Source organism: Carassius carassius, chromosome 46 (genome assembly GCF_963082965.1).
Source record: "Carassius carassius chromosome 46, fCarCar2.1, whole genome shotgun sequence".
NCBI classification, from domain to species: Eukaryota; Metazoa; Chordata; class Actinopteri; order Cypriniformes; family Cyprinidae; genus Carassius; species Carassius carassius.
The window spans coordinates 24,295,226-24,314,568 of record NC_081800.1 but is presented as its reverse complement, the minus strand read 5'-3'; the positions used below and the strand labels follow the sequence as shown (position 1 = coordinate 24,314,568).

The following is a 19,343-nucleotide window of genomic DNA, read 5'->3' as shown; positions in this document are numbered from 1 at the left end:
TATAAATATACGTAGTATAGTTCTATAAAAAAAAAAAAAAAAAACAACATTACTCAAACTTGAACTAAAATTAAAGTGAAAATATAAAAGACACATAAAATTGAAATAAATATCAAACAAAACTAGAACAAGATATCAAAGTAACACTGATTGAAAATACTGTATGGTGTGACAACTTTTTTGTTTTTTGAAATATAATAAGCTAACTGAAAATAAAATATAAAAAAAAAATATATATATATATATATTCCAGCTTGATAGCTAGTAAAATACCTAAAACTAAATATAATAAATTATATAAATTACATATCATTTACACACATATAAAGATATATATATAAATTAAGGAATGTATGTATATGAAGACTTCAGATGCAAAAACCATCTGAGATTTTTTCTGAGATTTTTTTTATCATATTTATGTTCAGTAATTTCAATTTAATGGCAAAGAAAATGTTATTAGTGGGTAATAAATAAATGCCTTATTAAATATGTATAAATGTTATTTTCAAAAGAGCCTGATAAAAATAAAACTTATCTCAGATATATTATATATATATATATATATATAAGAATTTAGGATGCACTGAATTCAAATATCAAAACTGACAGTAAAAGACAAAGTAAAGTGTTACAAAAGATTTCTATATTTATTATACCTTCTATTTATCAAATAAAAAACAGCTTTGCATCACAGGAATAAATTACATTTAAAAATATGTTCAGATAGAAAACAGTTATTTTAAATTGTATTAATGATAATTGTAATAAAATGTTTGATCAAATAAGTGCAGCCTAGCTGAGCATGAATGACTTCTATCAAACACATTTAAAACTGGAGTGAAAATTGAAACAAAAAAGTAATACACTAATGTTAACTTAATGTCAAATAATGATGATATTTATTTGAAAAAAGTAAATAAAAACGTGCATGTATGTATAAAAAAGTAAGTATGAGCTGCTGTGGACTTGTTACTTGTCAGATTATTGTCATTTGTTATAGATCACCAGATCAGACATTAACTGAAGCTGAACTTCTGAACAATCTTTTAAAAGGCCTGTTTTGTAGACTTACACCCTTCATGCTGTGCAAAACTTTCCATTATGGAAACCAGCAACTAAGACTTAATGACTGGGTTTAAGACTTAGAATGACATCATTTAGTGTGTACTAAACATTTAATCAAAAAGCCTCCCTTGAGCTCTTTGGAGAGTAACTGCTGCTGAACAGAGACTGTGTGGCCCTCCTGACAGCTGTGAGCCACAACTGAGAGCCTCTCTCTCAGAGAAATGATTGCAATAGAGCATGCGTCTGTAAGCCGGCATTCAGAGCAGAGATGAATGGGACGCACACAACACAGCACTGCCTGGACACTCTACAATGGATTTACTGTAGCTCCAAAAGAATGGGAGGGTTGACTTTGGAAACTGAAATTAACAGTTCCTGCCAAAGATATCCTTTATGACACTACAAAGGTTTGTACCAATAATCAATGCCTCATTATCATGAGCCAAATTGCATGTGGGTGGGTTTGTGTGTTTATATACTATGCATATGTATATATAGATAGATAGAAGGATGGATGGATGGATGGATGGATGGATGGATGGATGGATAGATAGATAGATAGATAGATAGATAGATAGATAGATAGATAGATAGATAGATAGATAGATAGATAGATAGATAGATAGATAGATAGATAGATAGATAGATAGATAGATAGATAGAATTTGGCTCATTTTATATATATATATATATTTTATATATATATATATATATATTATATATATTTAATAATATTATATAAATATAATATTATATATATTATTACATTATATATATATTTTTTTCCCCCTAAAATATTTCAACTTTAATCTCATATGGCTATGACTTTATTCTCACAATTTTGCATTTATTCTTAAAATATTTTTTTTATTATTATTTTATAATTTTTTTATTTATAATTTTTTTACTTGACACTAAAATGCAGTTGTTATTTATATTTAATATTTATACGGAGTTGTAATATTCGCCATCATATCAAAATGCTAATTAAAATAATAATAATAATAATAATTTGCTGCCTTAAACTGCATACAATTATAATTTCCAAACTGATATAATAATAATAATAATAATATACAGTAGTATTATAAGATTACTATATATATATTTTTTTTTACGGCAGCACCTGAATTTAAGTAATTGCATCAATTATATGAATAAGTTAACATAATGGAAAAAAAACATCAGGATCTCTTTTATTTCTCTTTTCAAAACCATAAAATAACAAAGCATTTAAATCCTTAAGAACAAGCAAAAGCAAAGAGCCTTAGGGAGATTCCCAAGAACTGCATCTTCCTTTCCATGATTGCTGGGTGTGGAAATATGGGGGATGGGGACGCTGACGCTTCATTCACATGCATAATATACAACTTAAAAACAAGAGGAGGTGAACCTGGTGCAGAAGGACATCCAGCCTTAAATATACAGAATCTGTATGGAAGTTGTTGCACAGACTTAAGCTGAAAGCTGTTTTTTATGGTTTGAAGGTCAGATTTTTTTATGGAAACACAAAGGCTTCAACAAATGCGTGAAACCGACTCGTGTAGGTCTTTACATTTGAGTAATTTCAGTAACAAAGTTTCCCCAACTGAATGATTGCACAACCTAACAGTTGTCTGTCTTTCGCCTGAGGGTGTTTACAGTACTTCTCACTTCTGATGAAGCTTTACATCCCAACTATACTCCTGTGCTGGTTTCTGTGTCACAACAAAAGCATGGTGGATTAGCATTAAGAGTCATAACAGCTACTATTCTGTAGAGAAGACGACTGAATCAATATCATTTCCTTGAATGATTGATTGTTCTGCAAAACCTTTAAATGTCAAAGTTCATGCAACCCACAAAGTTTTATTTGCTTATCTGAATACAGACGCATAACAGCATGCTTTTCTTGCACACTTAGCTTGAATACTGTGATATTCAGTTCTAAATATGCTTATGATTCTGACTTTTAACCATTAAAGTAACAAACCCTGATCTAGGCTTTACATTCATGTGTTTTCTTGTGTGAGTTTCTTCCCCTCCCCCCACTCTACATGGTGTGGTGTGTGTGTGTGTGTGTGTGTGTGTTGTGTGTGTGTGTGAGAGAGAGAGAGAGAGAGAGAGAGAGAGTTAAGGGACGTGATAGGTATCTACTCTCTCAAATAACCAAATTTCCTGTAGTTACATGCAGTTGCAGAATAGTGATGATTTAATGCTTATCTGTTTGTGGAAGAAATAATGAATGAAAATATTAAGGGAGGAGAGAAAGCAACTTTGTCCACCTCTGTTCCTCATAAAACTAGGACTTTTAAATGCACGTTTTTAGGATGATGCCATCATGAGGAGGGTCTATATATATATGTGCATATCAGAATCAGAATGAGCTTTATATATGCATACTATGTATACATACTGGCATAAACACATTTTTGCCCTCATTTGGGACACAAGCCTGAAGGATAAAAGCAATGTATCTTTGTATTGCAGAATTTCCATTCAAATTATGCCATGTTAAGTGCATTTAGGCTAACAGTGAGTATTAGAATGAATAAAATACTATAAATTTAACCTTAGCAAAACATAATTTTATTAAAAGATTATTTAAAATTAAATTCCCAGCACAGAGACTGTTAAATGTAATGCATCTTGATTTGGTGGAAATTTTAATGACTTTTGAACATTTCTACTACACAAACTAGTATGGAAGTGTGTTTTAAGAGAGTTTATTTTCTAAAATAACCCATTATTTTTTTTAAGTTTGAGATGAAAACACCCACTGAGTGTGAACTGAAAATGTTTTGTAGTTGCACTATATAGGCCTATATGGTGAATATACAACGAGCATGACCTTTTTTTTAAGGGATGTTTAGTAACCACGTCATGGTTTAAGAAGGGACATTTGTTTACAATGCGGGCTAAAGTGACTACTAACTACTTAGTGTTAACTTCCTTCACATTACTACTAACGGAAGCCATCCTCACACGTCAGAGAATGTACATAACTCTCATACCACAGTTCATAATAAGCAACAACCGTGAACCACAATTCCACTCTAACACTTCTAGATGAAGAATAGTTGAGAGGGTCATGTGATCAGAGGTGGGTTGCGTGAACGCGCATGTGTCTGCCTTATTTGCGTGAACAGTTCATTAATTATTTTACGTCAGTACGTTATTACGTCACCGTGTGGTCCCCGATGTCCCAGCGTGGTACGCTGCATGCTCTTGAAAAAAGTATTTTTGTTTAATACTTTTATGTTTAGTTTATTTTCCTGTCTACCAGAACATTTTGGTTCCCGCTCATATAAACACTTAATTCAGAGCTCATATTTAATAATATATTTATGCAATATTTCAAAACTCCGGAATAACTTTTTTTTATGTTTTAATAAAACCAAATTCGATACAATACTTCCAATGCATTTTATTTTAAACACGTCTGCTATTTGGATATTGGCGTTTTTATTAAAGTTTTAGTTCATGACGAGTCGACAAAAAATGACAAAAGTGATACTTTGATGAATTAAAGTAACCGTTGGGATTGATTGATTCATAAGTGTTTTGATTCACTAAAAAAGAACGGGATCCTACGAGTCACTTGTTCATGGGAATCAAACTCAACATGTATTAGATTCACTTAAATGAACCGACTCATTAGAGCGATTCGTTCGAAAATCACGCTGCGTGTTTTTTTTTTCGCGGGCCAGTTCGAGTGATTCATTTCAAAGATCCGAATCACAAAGAACGCGCTTTAACGAATCAGACATCTACGGCTCCCCACGGGAGCGCGCCCCCTCTCTCTCTCTGAACGCAACAGCTGCATAGTGAGTGATTTGCAAACATTGAAAGCAAGGCAATTCGTCCGGCTAACAATTGGCTAACTCAGCTAATCAGATTTCCAGAAAGAAAGAAGCTACCAAACTAACACCCCATAGATATCGTTAGTTACTATATTGATTGCTGGCACACAATAAGAATACCTGACGAAGTCTGAACATAATGGTAGGTATGGAGGGTGAGTTCCTTATTTTCTATATCACTCAACGCTAGCGTGTCGTTAGCAAAATTTCTATAATCAGCACGAGCACAGGTTGATCAAACCTCACCAAATTTTACGAACTGACACGTACGCTTTAGTCAGACCCTTCTGTGATATATAACGAAATAGAAGAGGATGATAAAGGTGGGGTCTTTTTTGTTTTGTTTTGCATTGAGATCTTCTGGTGTTCTTCCTTAAAATTAAAGTTGAAACAATAGAAAACAACTTGACAAAAGTTTCAGCCATCCCCCAAAAACAAAGTTATAAAGTTGTATTTTGATATCCGCCCTGTTATTGGGTACAATAATAGCTTTAACAGCAAAACAAGTTATTCTAATAGTTACAAAGAAGAAGGGACTTTTGTATAAGTCTGGTCTGGTTTGTTATAATGATGGCTTTATATGATTATTATTATTATTTTTTGTTTGAATAGCTATTCCGTCTTGTTTGTATTGTTTCTTCCTTCAAACTATACAACGACCACATAGTGATCTCATTGTTCTGTAGTTAAAAAACATCTTAACTGTAGTTAGGGAGGAGTTTTGTATCACATTCCAAAAAGGAAATAAAAAGAAAAAAAAAGGGTACATGCAGGTATATTGGCGAGGAGGGATGTAGTAAAATAACTACATAAGCTGCTGATCAAGTTAGAATGATCACGTGTCAGGAAATTACAGCCACATTAAAGACACGCTTCCACACGAGGCATTATTATTTATATAAAGCGTGATTTCGTTTATAACGCGCGTCGTTTGCATGCTTTCTAATATGTTTTTGAAAAACCGATACTTTTTTATTAGATCGGTAACCGTCGTTTTAATTAGCAGCCATCGCCACATCTCTCTATTTGTTCTCGACGTGATGACCCCAGAAGTAGTCTTGTGTTTGAATACCGTGTGTCTCTGTAAGTGCATATACATATATATATATATATATGTATGTATGTATGTATGTATGTATATGCATTCTGTTCACAAGAATAGTGTGTTTGCTAGCCCCCAAACCATCCAAATTTCTCAAAAGAAGTTATTAAAAAGAGACTGTGTCAGCTACACTTATAGCAGTGGTCTTACAGAACAATAAATGGAGTGGCTGGCTCATGCAAATAACTCAAAAACAGGTTATTATAATAATAAAAAAAACAACTAAAAATAAAAAAAAACACCACCACTCAATAATTATATCAGAAAATGTTTGTAAGTTCTCATAACATTGTATACATGCACTCTATGCATAAAACAAAATAAACCATGATATGCATACATTTCTTTTGCTATATAGCAAATGAAATTTATGCATATGATGGTTTATTTTAACCATGCAAACTGTTTTCTTTTTTAATTATAATAACCTGCTTTTGAGTTATTTGCATGAGCCAGCCACTCCATTTATTGTTCTGTAAGAACACTGCTATAAGTGTAGCTGACACAGTCTCTTTTTAAGAACTTCTTTTGAGAAATTTGGATGGTTTGGGGGCTAAGTGAACAGGTTGCATTGCAAAGCCCAAACAAGAGAGTAAGATAAACAGCAGCTGGTCTCTAGCTGTTTCTTCTTCAGCATGTCAACTAACTGTGTTCTAGGCTATTATAATTACCCAAGCATAGGTGGGCCCATTAACTTTATCATTTTGTACTATTTAGTTACCTAGAATAATAGAACTTTTCTGCATCTGAAAGTAAATGGCTTTGCTCTAGATTACTATCTGAAGGATTTTGAGAAGTAAACAGCATTGTTTGTTGAAATCAGCATGGCGACGCATGCCATTAGCGAATGACTGCATAATGTAAAACAATTCAGATGGTTTTCTTTCTTTTTCACTTGCTTTTTTTTAACAGTGTTTATTCAGTGGATAACTGATGTGCTCAAGCTTCCCTTTCAGCCTCCGTGTCTCTCTTCTTTTTTTCAGCTTCTGTTTCTCTTTTTTTTAGTACCTAACCTTAGCAAAGCTGTGTGTGTGTGTGTTTCCCTAAAAGTGAGTTGAAGTAGTTGTGTGTATCTATGAAATAGCAGGTGATTGTTGGTGTTGTATGATTGCGATTTGATTCTTTTTTTTTGGTGTGTTTTAGGTATTGCTTTGTGTTGTATAAGGACTTTTGTGTGCAGTTTCAAAAGATTGGCAAGATCTTGCATTTAGGCTTCAAAAGTTTGTATTGGGAGTTATATAATATCCTAAGAGAAAGATAAATGTGGTTCCTCATATTTATTGGCTTGTTTCAGCATGGAAGATAGGCTAAACGGTTGCAGAACAATGCTGTGACTCCACCTTAGACCTCATGAGTGAGGTTTCACAGATATTGTGAAGGACACAGTTGTAGATAGGCATACGACTCTGGCTTCCTGTTGCCTCAGAGTAATGCATCTAAAGAATGGCATTTCATCAGTTATGTCCCTGAAGATCTGTCTAAAAGATCTGAAATTGGGTTTTCCCTTCATGTTTTGTAAAAGTTGATGCCAGATCTGTGTGCACTCAGATAGTGTTTTCTTTGTTTGTGATGTGTTCATTTTTACTGAAATAATACTTTCAGTAGGCATTTGGGCCCGATGTATGTGTGTATGTGTTTACACTGGTGTTCCAAAGTTTGGGATCAGAAAGATTTTTAATGTTGGTTTAAAGAAGTCTCTTGTACTCATTAAGGCTGCGTTTATTTGATCAAAAATACAGAAAGAAAACCGTAATACTGTGAAATATTATTTTCAGCATCATTACTCAAGTCTTCAGTGTCACATGATCCTTCAGAAATAGATGTACTGCTATATATATATATATTTATGTAAACAAAGACAAATGACATCAAAGGACTTAAAGGTCAAATGCTAGTTGGCAGCATTAAAGCTATATAACATGGCTACTTATTTTTATAATATACTTTTATAATGTATTATGATTGTTCATGCATTTTTTTTTAATGACCTCTAATCAATTGAGATTGCTACATGGATATTTGTACAATTAAAAGTTGGTTTGTCACTCTCCTGGACAATTAAAATTTAACTAGTGAAATAATAAAGTTGATTAAAATTTGTGAAGAACAATAAAATGGAGACCAGTTACAGCATCTCTTATACAAACCTGTGTGTGTGTGTGTGTGTGTGTGTGTGTGTGTGTATGTATGTATGTATCTATGTATGTGTGTGTGTATATATATATATATATATATATATATATATATGTGTATGTGTGTATATATATGTATATATGAAGACTTTTCTCAAGGGTACAATTATTAAAGACTAACACTCTCGGCATACCTTTAGCTGCTTGTCCATTCCTAATTCAGATCATTTTAATTCCTATCATTACTTTTGGCTGTTGGTTCAGATTTTTAACCACAAGGTTACTATTGTGTTTTACCCAGTCTGTGTTCCCTTAAATAATGATGCATATATTCAGAATCAAAATAACACTGCTATAACAACAAAATGTTCAAAAAAATTTTTTTATCATGTTATATTTGCTGTATGACAAATTGTAGTTACTTAAAACAACTTTTCTTTTGACTCCGGTTTACTTTAGAAACTTAAGCTAAATATCAAATTTGGAGCCCTATGGGGTTACTAATCTTTTTTTTTAATTAATTGTTTTCTCTCCCCCATTAATGTAATCATCTGTATTTGTAAGTGTAGTCCTGAGTAGATTACATTCCAGAGAACTGGCCACACCTGATTTTGTCTTTGTTTTATTTCAGGTTTTGCCTGTCAGGACAATTCCTCTATGTGAATCACAAGAAATCAACTGATCAAGTTTATGCCCCATTACCTGGCAGTGACTGGCAAGCCTCGACTGCTTCTCTTCTACAGGATGGATCATACGGGTTTACTGAAACTCTTAGCATACACACTGAGCTGAAATTTAAAAAGTGTTTGGAAAAATTTAGCATGTTCCACGGTAGTGTTCCAAGTGTTATGAGTATTTGGTATTCTAATGCATGATGTCCTTCATGAGAATTTCAAATGAATGACTCTTGTTTCGCATGTCATATTGTTTCATACAAGCTTTCAACTCAAACGAAATAAGAAAGAAATAGCCAAGTAAATTCCTGCTGACATGCCTACCCACCCATTGATCCCATATGTGGAAAGTCCTGATGGACTAGGTCATGATATACTCAGCCACAGCAGTGCAAGCATGCCTGGTACTGGATCTAGCATGACGCCCCACACTAGCGTGGTGGAAAAACCAGACACGTTGGCAGAAAGTAGCTTACCTCTAGACTGCATGTTTTGCGAGGAGACTTTCCTGCATCAGGAAGACCTGGGACCACACCTTCTTTCTCAGCATCCCACAACATTCCACGCTCCTGCAGTGTTGCGCGTGGAAGCGGAATTCTTAACTCCCAGTGAAAGGGCTCATTCTAAAACCTGCCCAGCTGTGGAAAAGAATGAGGAGCTCTGTTGCGTTGTGTGCGACCAGGCTGTTGCAGATGCAACTGAGCTGGAAACACACATGCGGAAACACAAGGACTCTTTCACGTACTGCTGCGGCCTCTGTGGACGTCGTTTCAAAGAGCCGTGGTTCCTTAAAAACCACATGAGAACCCATGGCGGAAAGGCTAAAAACAAAAACCAGGACCTGGAGAGCCCAGCCACCGTTAATGAGGTCATCCAAGACCAGCCCCCATCACCTGTGGTCACATCGTACAAAATGTGCATGGTATGTGGCTTCTTTTTCCTGAACAAGGAAGTTCTGGCTGAGCACAGCAAGGTACACAACCGTGAACTGGAAGTGGATGAGAACGTATCCTCCGACAGCCATCGTAATGAGGAGCTTCCTGTTTCTCAGAAGTCATTTTTGCAGACCCTACAATTGCATCCTTCGGGAGCAAGAGAAGAAGCTGAACAGAATCACCCATCTGGACGCTGGATATCCCAACTTGATCCCTTCAACACCTACCAGGCCTGGCAGTTGGCCACTAGAGGCAAGATCGCAGCAGGTCCGAACTTGGCCAAGGAGCTCAATGCTGACTCCAACACTGACAATGAGGACTCTGGTTCTGAAAAAGAGGAACTGGGGGCCATTTGGGCTTCTGATGGTGGAGATAAACCCAGGCGAGGCCTACGAAGTGAACTTAAGCCTAGAGAGACTCCTTCCCCATCACCTGAGCAAAAGGGTCTGATTCGTAAGGACAAGCCAACAAACTGTGAAGAGTGCGGCAAGATCTTCAGGACGTACCATCAGTTGGTCCTCCATTCTCGAATCCATAAGAAGGAACGAGGAGGAGCAGAGAGTCCCACCATGCCTGTAGATGGTAGGGCCCAAAGCGTAGGCTCTTGTAGTAGTTCATCTCTTGACCGAGCAGAGGAGTACTCCGAGGATGGCTCCGAAGAGGGAGTGCCAGTTGACGCCTTTAATCCAGGTATTATTACCCATGTGCTCAGAATTGTTTTTGATTTTTATTCATTTTTAATTGCTTAATAAAAACATCTGTCAGAAATTGATCCACAGAGCGCTTGAGATTGTGATCTTTTCAAATGATGTACACCATAATTACCCAGAAATGAACACTCTTTACTACAGATGAAGATACCTCTGTCTCAAGGGATCGATTGCACATTTTTTATGCCAGTGAAGAACTTAGGGCTCCCTCTGCTGGTCAGAGAAAATGCTTGAATATTTGACTTAAAGGGTTAGTTCACCCAAAAATGAAAATTAGAATGTTTTACTCACCCTTGAGGCATCTTAGATGTATATGACTTTCTTCTTTCAGACGAATCCAGTCAAAGTTATATAAAAAAATTGTCCTGGCTATTCCAACCTCTATCATTGCAGTCAGCGGGTGATGTAGTTGAACAATCCACAAATGATCAAATAAAGCATGCGCGTTTATAATAAACGTGCCTCACACATCCTCTGTTTGTACTTCTAATTCATGGCATTTTTTGTTTTGTTCTCTCTCCGTGTTTGTCACTAATCACGTAATGCTGACATCTTATGTTATCTGGCAAAACGGCTTTGCATATGACAGATAACAGAAGTGACAGAAAAGTGTTTATTGCTTTTGGAATTTATATATTTGTCTTTTGGAGGCATTGATTCACCCCCCGGAGCCGTGTGAGGCACATTTTATTATGAATGCGCACGCTTTATTTGACGACTTGTGGACCATTCAACTGGAATAGCCAGGAATTTTTTTTTTATATAACTTCGACTGGATTTGTCTGAAAGAAGATAGTCATATGCACCTAAGATGCCTCAAGGGTGAGTAAAAGAGTCTTATTTTCATTTTTGGGTGAACTAACCCTTTGTGGGTATTCTGTAGTGCAGCTTGTAGTTTTAAATTTCTATTCTAGAATACCATGCATCATTTAAGGCTTAAACTAAACCAGTCACTTTTCTTACAGAAAAAGGTGAGGATGGATCGGGAAAAATGAAGCTGAAAATTCTCGCTCCAAGAAAATGTGGTTACTGTGGCAAGACTTTCCGCTCAAACTATTACCTCAATATTCATCTCAGGACACATACTGGTTAGTTCTTTGTTGTATTATCTTTTAACATTGTGTTGGGTCTAATTTTGCCTTGCTTTATGTCTCCAATGGCTTGTATTCCAGGATGAAAGTAGTTTGCTTATTTTCTTTGTCTTATATAAACATTGACGTCTCTCTTCTCATTTTACAGGTGAAAAACCTTATAAATGTGAATACTGTGACTATGCCGCAGCACAGAAAACGTCTTTGAGGTACCACCTAGACAGACGTCACAAGGACAAACCTTTCACAGAAATCCCGAACATTCCTGCAACATCATCTGCAAGAAGTATCATCAAGGTCATTGAACCTCCCAAGAATGTAGATGACAAAAAAGCCTTAAAACCAGCCAAACAATGGCTTGCTCCTAAACCTCTCCCTGCCAGTGTTAAACATGATCCTGGCATGAGCAAAGCCGTTATCAACAGCACAGGTCCTTCCATTCAAGTCAAGCAAGAATATGTTAGTTCTCCCGTCACAACTCCTTACACCCCTGTGGGTGAGGTCAACAAAAAATACCTGTTACCGGTAAACCCGAAGATGGAGGAGGAGAAGGCTACCGAAGCACCTTTGAATTTGTCCCTCAAAGGGCCACTTCCTGTATCTGCTACCTCAGTACCCAGAAACCTGTTACCAACCAACACGTGTACCTCTTGCTCCTATGAAACCCTTTACCCCGAGGTTCTCTTGATGCATAAAAAGCTCATCCACAAGGAGAAGTTGGATGCCAAGAAGAATGGATACAGGGAACCACAGAAACCAAAACGGTACACTGGTTGCCCTCCGGCTCTTGAGGGCAAAGACGTCACTCCTTTGCCCCACATCAACAGGAAGCATCCCCGTCGGACCAAATCCCCATTGCGCCAGCCGGAAAAACTTGTGGAGAAGCTTCCAAAACAACCTCAGATGTCTAAGATTTCTCCTGCAAAAGATCACTGGAGGGATCAGAACCAGGAGGGCCAAAGGAGCAGGGAATTGGACACAACCAGCTCGCTTTCTAGAAACTTGGAGCAAGAATCCAGTAGAAAATTAAAAGTGCCATTGATAATTGATCGAGAGTTCTCCAAGCAGAGGCCTGGTCTGGATCAGGAGATGAATCAGAGGGCAAGCATGGGCAAAAATGGAATAGTTTGGCCCACAGATCCAGCTAGACTTTGCCTTTCAGACCGCTTCCGAAACTTGACACAAATGGATTTCGGCGAACCGTCTAGCAAGAGACACAAGTCCTTTGAGCCTCTACATACTGCATCTGGGCGGCTTGGAGAGGATTTCACCCAAATTGTGCCCTCCAGCAGAAATGCAAAAACCTCGTTGCAGGCAAACTCACCCTTGGGTTCAGTTAAGGTGACTCCCACTGCGTCTCCCAACAGCATGCAGGCCGACTGGAATGTCATCAACCTGCTCCGCACCTACACGCCCAACAACCTGTCCTCACTCTATCACCCCACCACTGCAGGTTCCAGCCACACTGTTATGGCCTCACCTGTCTCTGGTGAGTATTTACTGCATGGTTGTCAGTAATTGCTCAATGGGTAAATGAAATGGCTTTTACATTAAGATAAGCATAAAGAATTTTTATGCATTATTTACCTTTACTTACTGGTATTTTTTAACATTTGTATTTGTTTCCAAAGTATAATACTGTACTATCAGAATAGTCACGCATCTCAGAGCAACACACAACAGTCTTTAGTTGCTGAATGATTCATCATTTTTGAACGAATTGGGTGAGTCAGTGATTCAGTGAGCCATTCATAAAGACAGTCACTTGCTTCATTTATTGAAGGAATCAGATGTTTGAATGAATCGGTTGAATCATTGACACACCCATTAGGACCGAGACTTGAGACTTGAATTCATATTTAAAAGTATCATTGCATCTTTCCAACATTTCAGATTTGTATGTCAAAAAAAGTAAAACATTACAGGGTTAGTTCACCCAAAAATAAAAATAAGGCCACAAATTACTTATCCTGAAGGTATCCCAGGTGTATATGACTTTCTTCTTTCAGACGAATCCAGTCGGAGTCATTTTAAAAATTAAAAATACACAAAAATGCATTTATTCGCTACAGAATGCCTTTGTTCACCCTCCGGAGCGCTTGGACCGAAGCCCTGCAAAACTCACTGAGTGGCATCAAACAGCTTGAAGGTAGTGCTGGGCGGTTTGACCAAAAATGTATATACCGTTTTTCCGGTGTATGGCGTTTTTTTTTTCATGCATAACCAGGTGTACAATGCATTTTCTGCTGGTTGATATTCCAAGAAGTGCTTGCGGCTAAGGTGCTGGAGCAAATTGCTCGTGTTGCCGCCTTTGGCGACAATTTTAGCCCGACAGCACTTGCATAAAATGGATATTATATATGCATAATCTGCCTGCGGTGCATATGCAGTCCGCAGCACGGACTCATTGTGTTTTCACACAGGACGTGTTTGCAGTCCGCTACTGATCCGCGTCTGTTTAGTCCACAAACACAACATTTGTTCATTGTTTTGATTTCATATCATTTAAAAAAAAAAAAAAAAAAATTATATATATATATATATATATATATAGATATAGATATAATTTTTTTTTTTTCAGCATCGTAAGTCTTATCACAGAACAGTAACAATCTTTCATATAGACATTAGTTTAAACTCAATAAATATAAACAATGCATTATTCATGCATTTTACTTCTAGGTTTGTATAATAAGCTGCTCAAGCAATCGGCAAAACATTTAAACACAATAATTAGCCTACTTTTCTTGTTAAAATATTTAAAATTATAACACCACAGACAGAAACAGTCTCGTGCATTTTGCAATTAAATCTTTATCACAAGCAATCCCACAGGTCTTAATGAACTTTGTTTTTCTGCTTCCATAAAAGTGAAAATATATATTGTTTTCCTTGTTTATCTAAAAGTGCTCTTTTTCTTGTTTTAAACCTAGCCAAAAACCCATGTGACTGTGTTTCCATGTCAATCCATGTTCATTTTTCCCGCGAACAATGCGCTTTCACTTTAACTTTCACGCCTGCAGCACAGCAAAAATAGACTCAGTACGTTAACAATCGCTGCACTGCTGCAGAGCACCGCTCCTTGAACGCACTTACGGACCGCAACCTCGTGCAGCTGGAATCCGTTAATATGACTGGACTGTGTGAAACAGGCGTTATAACGTAACACCAGAGCACTGCTGTGTACCCTCACCAAGTGCGACATTGTAAAGGGTCCGTCTGAAACAGTGTCTCGCGGCCGCGGCGAAGCATCACGTTCGTTCCGAACTCTGAGTAATTAAATACACCAGTATGGCGGTATATTCAAAATTAACATCGTAACGAAAATATACACCGGTTTTCGGTATGAACCGGTTTACCGCCCAGCACTACTTGAAAGATAACTCTGACTGGTTTCGTCTGAAAGAAGAAAGTCATATACACCTAGTATGACTTCAGGGTAAGTCATTTATTGCCTAATTTTCATGTTTGGGTGAACTAACCCTTTAATCTAATAACATTATTTATGCATTTGCAATTTTGAGTAAAAGCATTTATGGAACCACTTATCTTCATTAAACAGCCTGAGTAAATGCATCTAAATAGCACTTTCAATGCATCTTCTGTGTTTCTTTTACTGTGGAAAGATGGAGCCATTTGAATGGTAACAACCATATAGTGTCTTATTCTAACTGCATGTATTGATCAAATTTAAGAATTTGTCGTAAATGGTGACGTACACTTAATAAGGTTAGGAAAATAGCCTTTCATAGCGTTAAAAAGTGTAACAGAAATCAATTTAAGGCAAATATCTCAAATATGATGATTAAAGTACTACCTGATAGATGAGACTATTGCTTCAGAATAAATTGCAATAAATTACATTTACACTAAACCCCCCCCCACCCCCCCCACCCCCGGACAAGTAAATTTTTTACTCTGACAAGTGAATGACACGTCAAGGCTATTTATTTGCATATAATTATTTTAAATATTTATTTTTTGAATATATTCTAGCATCCTTTAAGAAAATGAAGGCAGTAGCTTTGAAGAATTATTTGAAGACTTCACCATGGCCTAAATGGTCTTGGTGGTTGTTTAGTGAGATCATGACTGAATACTACCCTGTATGCTCCTCTCTTTAGGGAGCAGGTCCTTGATCTTCCCTCATTACTCTACTAGTATGACTCAGAGAAGAATCCAAACCAGCCCTCTGAGTAATGAACGCTGTGGACCTTCAGAAAAGAGCTCTTAGACCTATCCAGGGTAAATGTCTTCAGCAGACCTAGCTCTCATTTCACAGATATTGCATTGTGGTTTTAGTAGTTAAATCGCACTCTTTCTCCTCCACAGCTTCGAAATACTCCGATTAAATGCTGATGGCGACTGTGGGGTCCTTGGCTGGGAGAAAAGTTGAACTGATTTGATGTTGCTCACTGTTCTTCAGACACTAACACTGAAGGGATTGATATGTTGGAAGATGTACTGTGGATACGGGCCTGAGCTCTGAGAATGAACTTGGACTGCAGCCTTGAACAGTGTTGTTTTGATTCAATTTGCATTCCATTATGGCAATAGAATTATCTGCGGTGCACTTAACACAAAGCTGAACGTCAGACGCACTCCGTGCATGACAGTTGACTTGTGAATCTGTTGTGGGTCGGTGGTTTATGATGATGGCCTCAATACTAATAATCAAACCACAAGCCCAGCAAGTGCCTCCATTACTTTTTATTAAAAGCCTAAATACATGAGTGGATGGCACTGACCAAATAAATAAAGAGGGGCACTGTGTTTTTTTGCTTTCCTCTAATCGTGCCTGAGTTGTTAATGTTTAACATCTTTTTTGCAGGTTAACTTTATGCTATGCACAGAACGGGAAGTCGATAGTTTCCGAAGTTAGAAAGCTTCTCATTTGTACAAAATCTAGCTGCTGTGTTACCGTCTCGGATGCGAGACTTCTGAAGCAATGGTGACGTACTGTACTGTTGTATAAGTAAAATAAAGAATTGCAGGGACTGCGTGGAACCTCTTTCACTGTGACAAAGACATTCGACGGGATCCTCAGGACTGATGAGAAACATAACTGTGATTTTGCGCATCCACTGCTGAGCAGTTTCTGCCAAATATGTGGTGAGCATTTTTGATGTGATTGTGATGTTTTCAAACACCAGAATTTTGTTATTGTCTTTTTTTTTTTTTTTTTTACTTAATAATCAGTTGTATTTATTTTCAGACAAGTGTGTTGCTTTATTAGGTTGTATGTGGAAAGGTGGCTTAAGCTCATCATGGTTTCTGTTACTGTCTGCGTTCAGTATACCAACTGAAGAAACATCTTCAGATTTGGAGAGTTAACTTATTTTGTATTATTTAAGGGGCTTTCATGAGCTTAAGCAAATAAGCTTAATCGTATTTCATTGATGATAAACTTGAACCATTTTATTATAATTTTCTTTGTTTGCTTCACAGCACAATGATGAATCGCCCCTTTTTTAGTTTTCTTGTGAGTCATAGATCGGTTAGGCTGAGTGGTAATGGATTTCTATTCGACTTTGGTCAAAAACCAACGCTGCTTCATGCTAAAGACAGGTTCGATCTGTCTTTCTGGTTTTTGTCCTCGCTTCTGCTCAGTATTGCGACTCACACCGAATTGGGTTTGTGTAGGTAGTTTGGTTTAATGTCTACATGTGTTTGTAGTTGTTTTTTTCTCTCTAGGGTGTACCTGTTCCCATTTAAAATTTTTCTTTTGCACTTTCACTGATGACTTTCTCTTTAGAGTTCCTTTGTTGTGGCCATGTTGCGCCAAAGGCGTGCAAAAACAATGAAGCCAAGATGCTTTTTCTTCCCGCTGGTCTCGTCCAATGTTTCATGAATGATGCTGTTATTTTTGGTCTTTAACAGAATGTGTAGTTTGGATTTCCAATCTTGTAACCCACCTTGTTATAAAGCCAGGTGTATTAAAGGGCTCAGGCCCTCTCTAGAGGCAGAATAAAGCAGTTGTGCAAACTGGAAGAAAAGTCAGATTGTGTTTTTCATTTTCATCCGAGTATTATTTTGTCTTTGATCTTGATTGTGGATATTTATTGTATAATTAAACTTATGTCATATGCTTAAAATGTGCAGTTAAACATACTGTACAGTTTTGCAGGTCAAGTAGTCTATATACAAACTACCAGTGAAGTGCTAGTTAGTCTTTTTTTTTTAATTTATATAAAAGTTCTTATGAAGATCGAGACAGATTAAGCTTTTTATGATCTAGTTGTGTGTAGCTTTCGTGAGGTTTAGGTGCTCACCCCTCTTAACCTCTAGAAAGATTATTTGCTTATTTTAATTTGTGGGGTGAATTTTGCAAATAAATATTTGATCATATGTCACCCCAGAAAGTAAAAAAAAAAAAAACTAACCCTAATAAAATCTCATTGGTTAACCTTAATGCATTAACTAAAACTTATTTTTAGAGGGAGACATCAACCCTTTTAAAGGTTTTAAATAAAAATGTTCATGTTAACAGTGTGTTAACAATGGTAACGCATGCAACTTTTTATTTTAAATAATGTATAAGTAACGGTTGAGGTTAAGTTTGATACATGTTGTTATTCCATGGTCTCTCTGAATACTGGATTCTGATTGGCTGACAGGTATGCAGTAAAACCGTTTGATGCACAGGTAGTTCCAAGTCAGTTTAATCACGTTCTATATTAATGTGCTGCTTTAATTGAGGCACACCAACCAACATGGATCACTCGCTCACACACACACAGAGAAAGAGAGAGAGGTTGGCACTGTCATGATCCAAGGCTCGGAGCCTGCCCTCCAAGCATTTACACTTGTCTTTATGCAAATTAAACAGCAGGCACATCTTAATACAAGTCTCATTCAAGATCATACAGATATAAATACAAACTCTTATTCTGTAAAAGACATCCAAAAGAGGCTTGATTAACGCTTTGCGTTGGGTGGTTCTTTGCCTCCACGTCCTTTAATGCGTTGATTATCCCTAACTTAGTTCATTTTAACTAATGTTAACAAATGGAATGTTGTTACACATTTTGTAACACTTTATTTTAGATTTGATTTTCCCCTAAATTATCATCACTATCATGCAAATAAATCAAACATTTTCATAAGCAAATGATCAACAAATAAGGATATGCTGGATTTTTTATTTCAAATGTTTCAAACTCCTCTTTTTTTCACTTTCAGTAAAAGGTATATTTTTCTTGGACCCACAGTGTTTCTTGGAAATGTTTTGCAGCTGAATCTCTATTGTGAGTCAATTTTCAACAAATCCATCTGGGATCAAAAGCTTTTTTTCAGGTCAAGAACCAGACAGAACAGAGACCTTGTGTTCGGTTGCATAAACTGCTTGGACCAGTCTTAAATGTCAGTCATCTAGTTTTTTTTTTTAGATGACTAACTTTTAAGAGTCTAAGCAGTTTCTGATAACATTTTAAAGTCAATAACAAGAAGGTCTAATCTGAATCCAAAAAGTAAGACTGCTTACCACTTGGTCAACCACTAGTTGTTCAGACTAGTTCTTAAGATACAGTTTGAACAGTATGCAACACATATTGTATAAATCAATAAGAATCCTGTATTTATACATTTCTAATTATGTTTAATAAATTTTTATTTAGGAAAGCCAGTGGTAGAAGCTTTGAACAAATGCTTTTGTAACGAGTGCTGGGGAAAGTTACTTTTAAAAGTAATGCATTCAAATATTGTGTTACTACCTAAGAAAAATAATAAAGTATCTAATAACTAATTATTTGATTACTTTTTATATAATGTATTATGTTACTTTTGTGTT

General features: G+C 36.4%; 1 protein-coding gene across 2 annotated transcripts; it reads left to right on the top strand.

Annotated features, from left to right (window-relative positions):
• Positions 1 to 4,825: 4,825 nt before the first annotated feature.
• znf217 (zinc finger protein 217) lies at positions 4,826 to 17,822 on the top strand. Of its 2 annotated transcripts, none has more exons than XM_059541502.1 (6): positions 4,826 to 5,052; positions 8,776 to 10,443; positions 11,429 to 11,551; positions 11,703 to 13,043; positions 15,679 to 15,799; positions 15,887 to 17,822. In XM_059541502.1, the coding sequence occupies exons 2-5, from the start codon at positions 9,135 to 9,137 to the stop codon at positions 15,786 to 15,788; spliced, it is 2,883 nt and encodes a 960-aa protein (XP_059397485.1). In that variant the 5' UTR covers positions 4,826 to 5,052; positions 8,776 to 9,134; the 3' UTR covers positions 15,789 to 15,799; positions 15,887 to 17,822. The 2 variants fall into 2 exon arrangements, with proteins under 2 accessions (XP_059397485.1, XP_059397486.1); XM_059541503.1 differs by having other exon boundaries at positions 4,826 to 5,065.
• Positions 17,823 to 19,343: the final 1,521 nt, after the last annotated feature.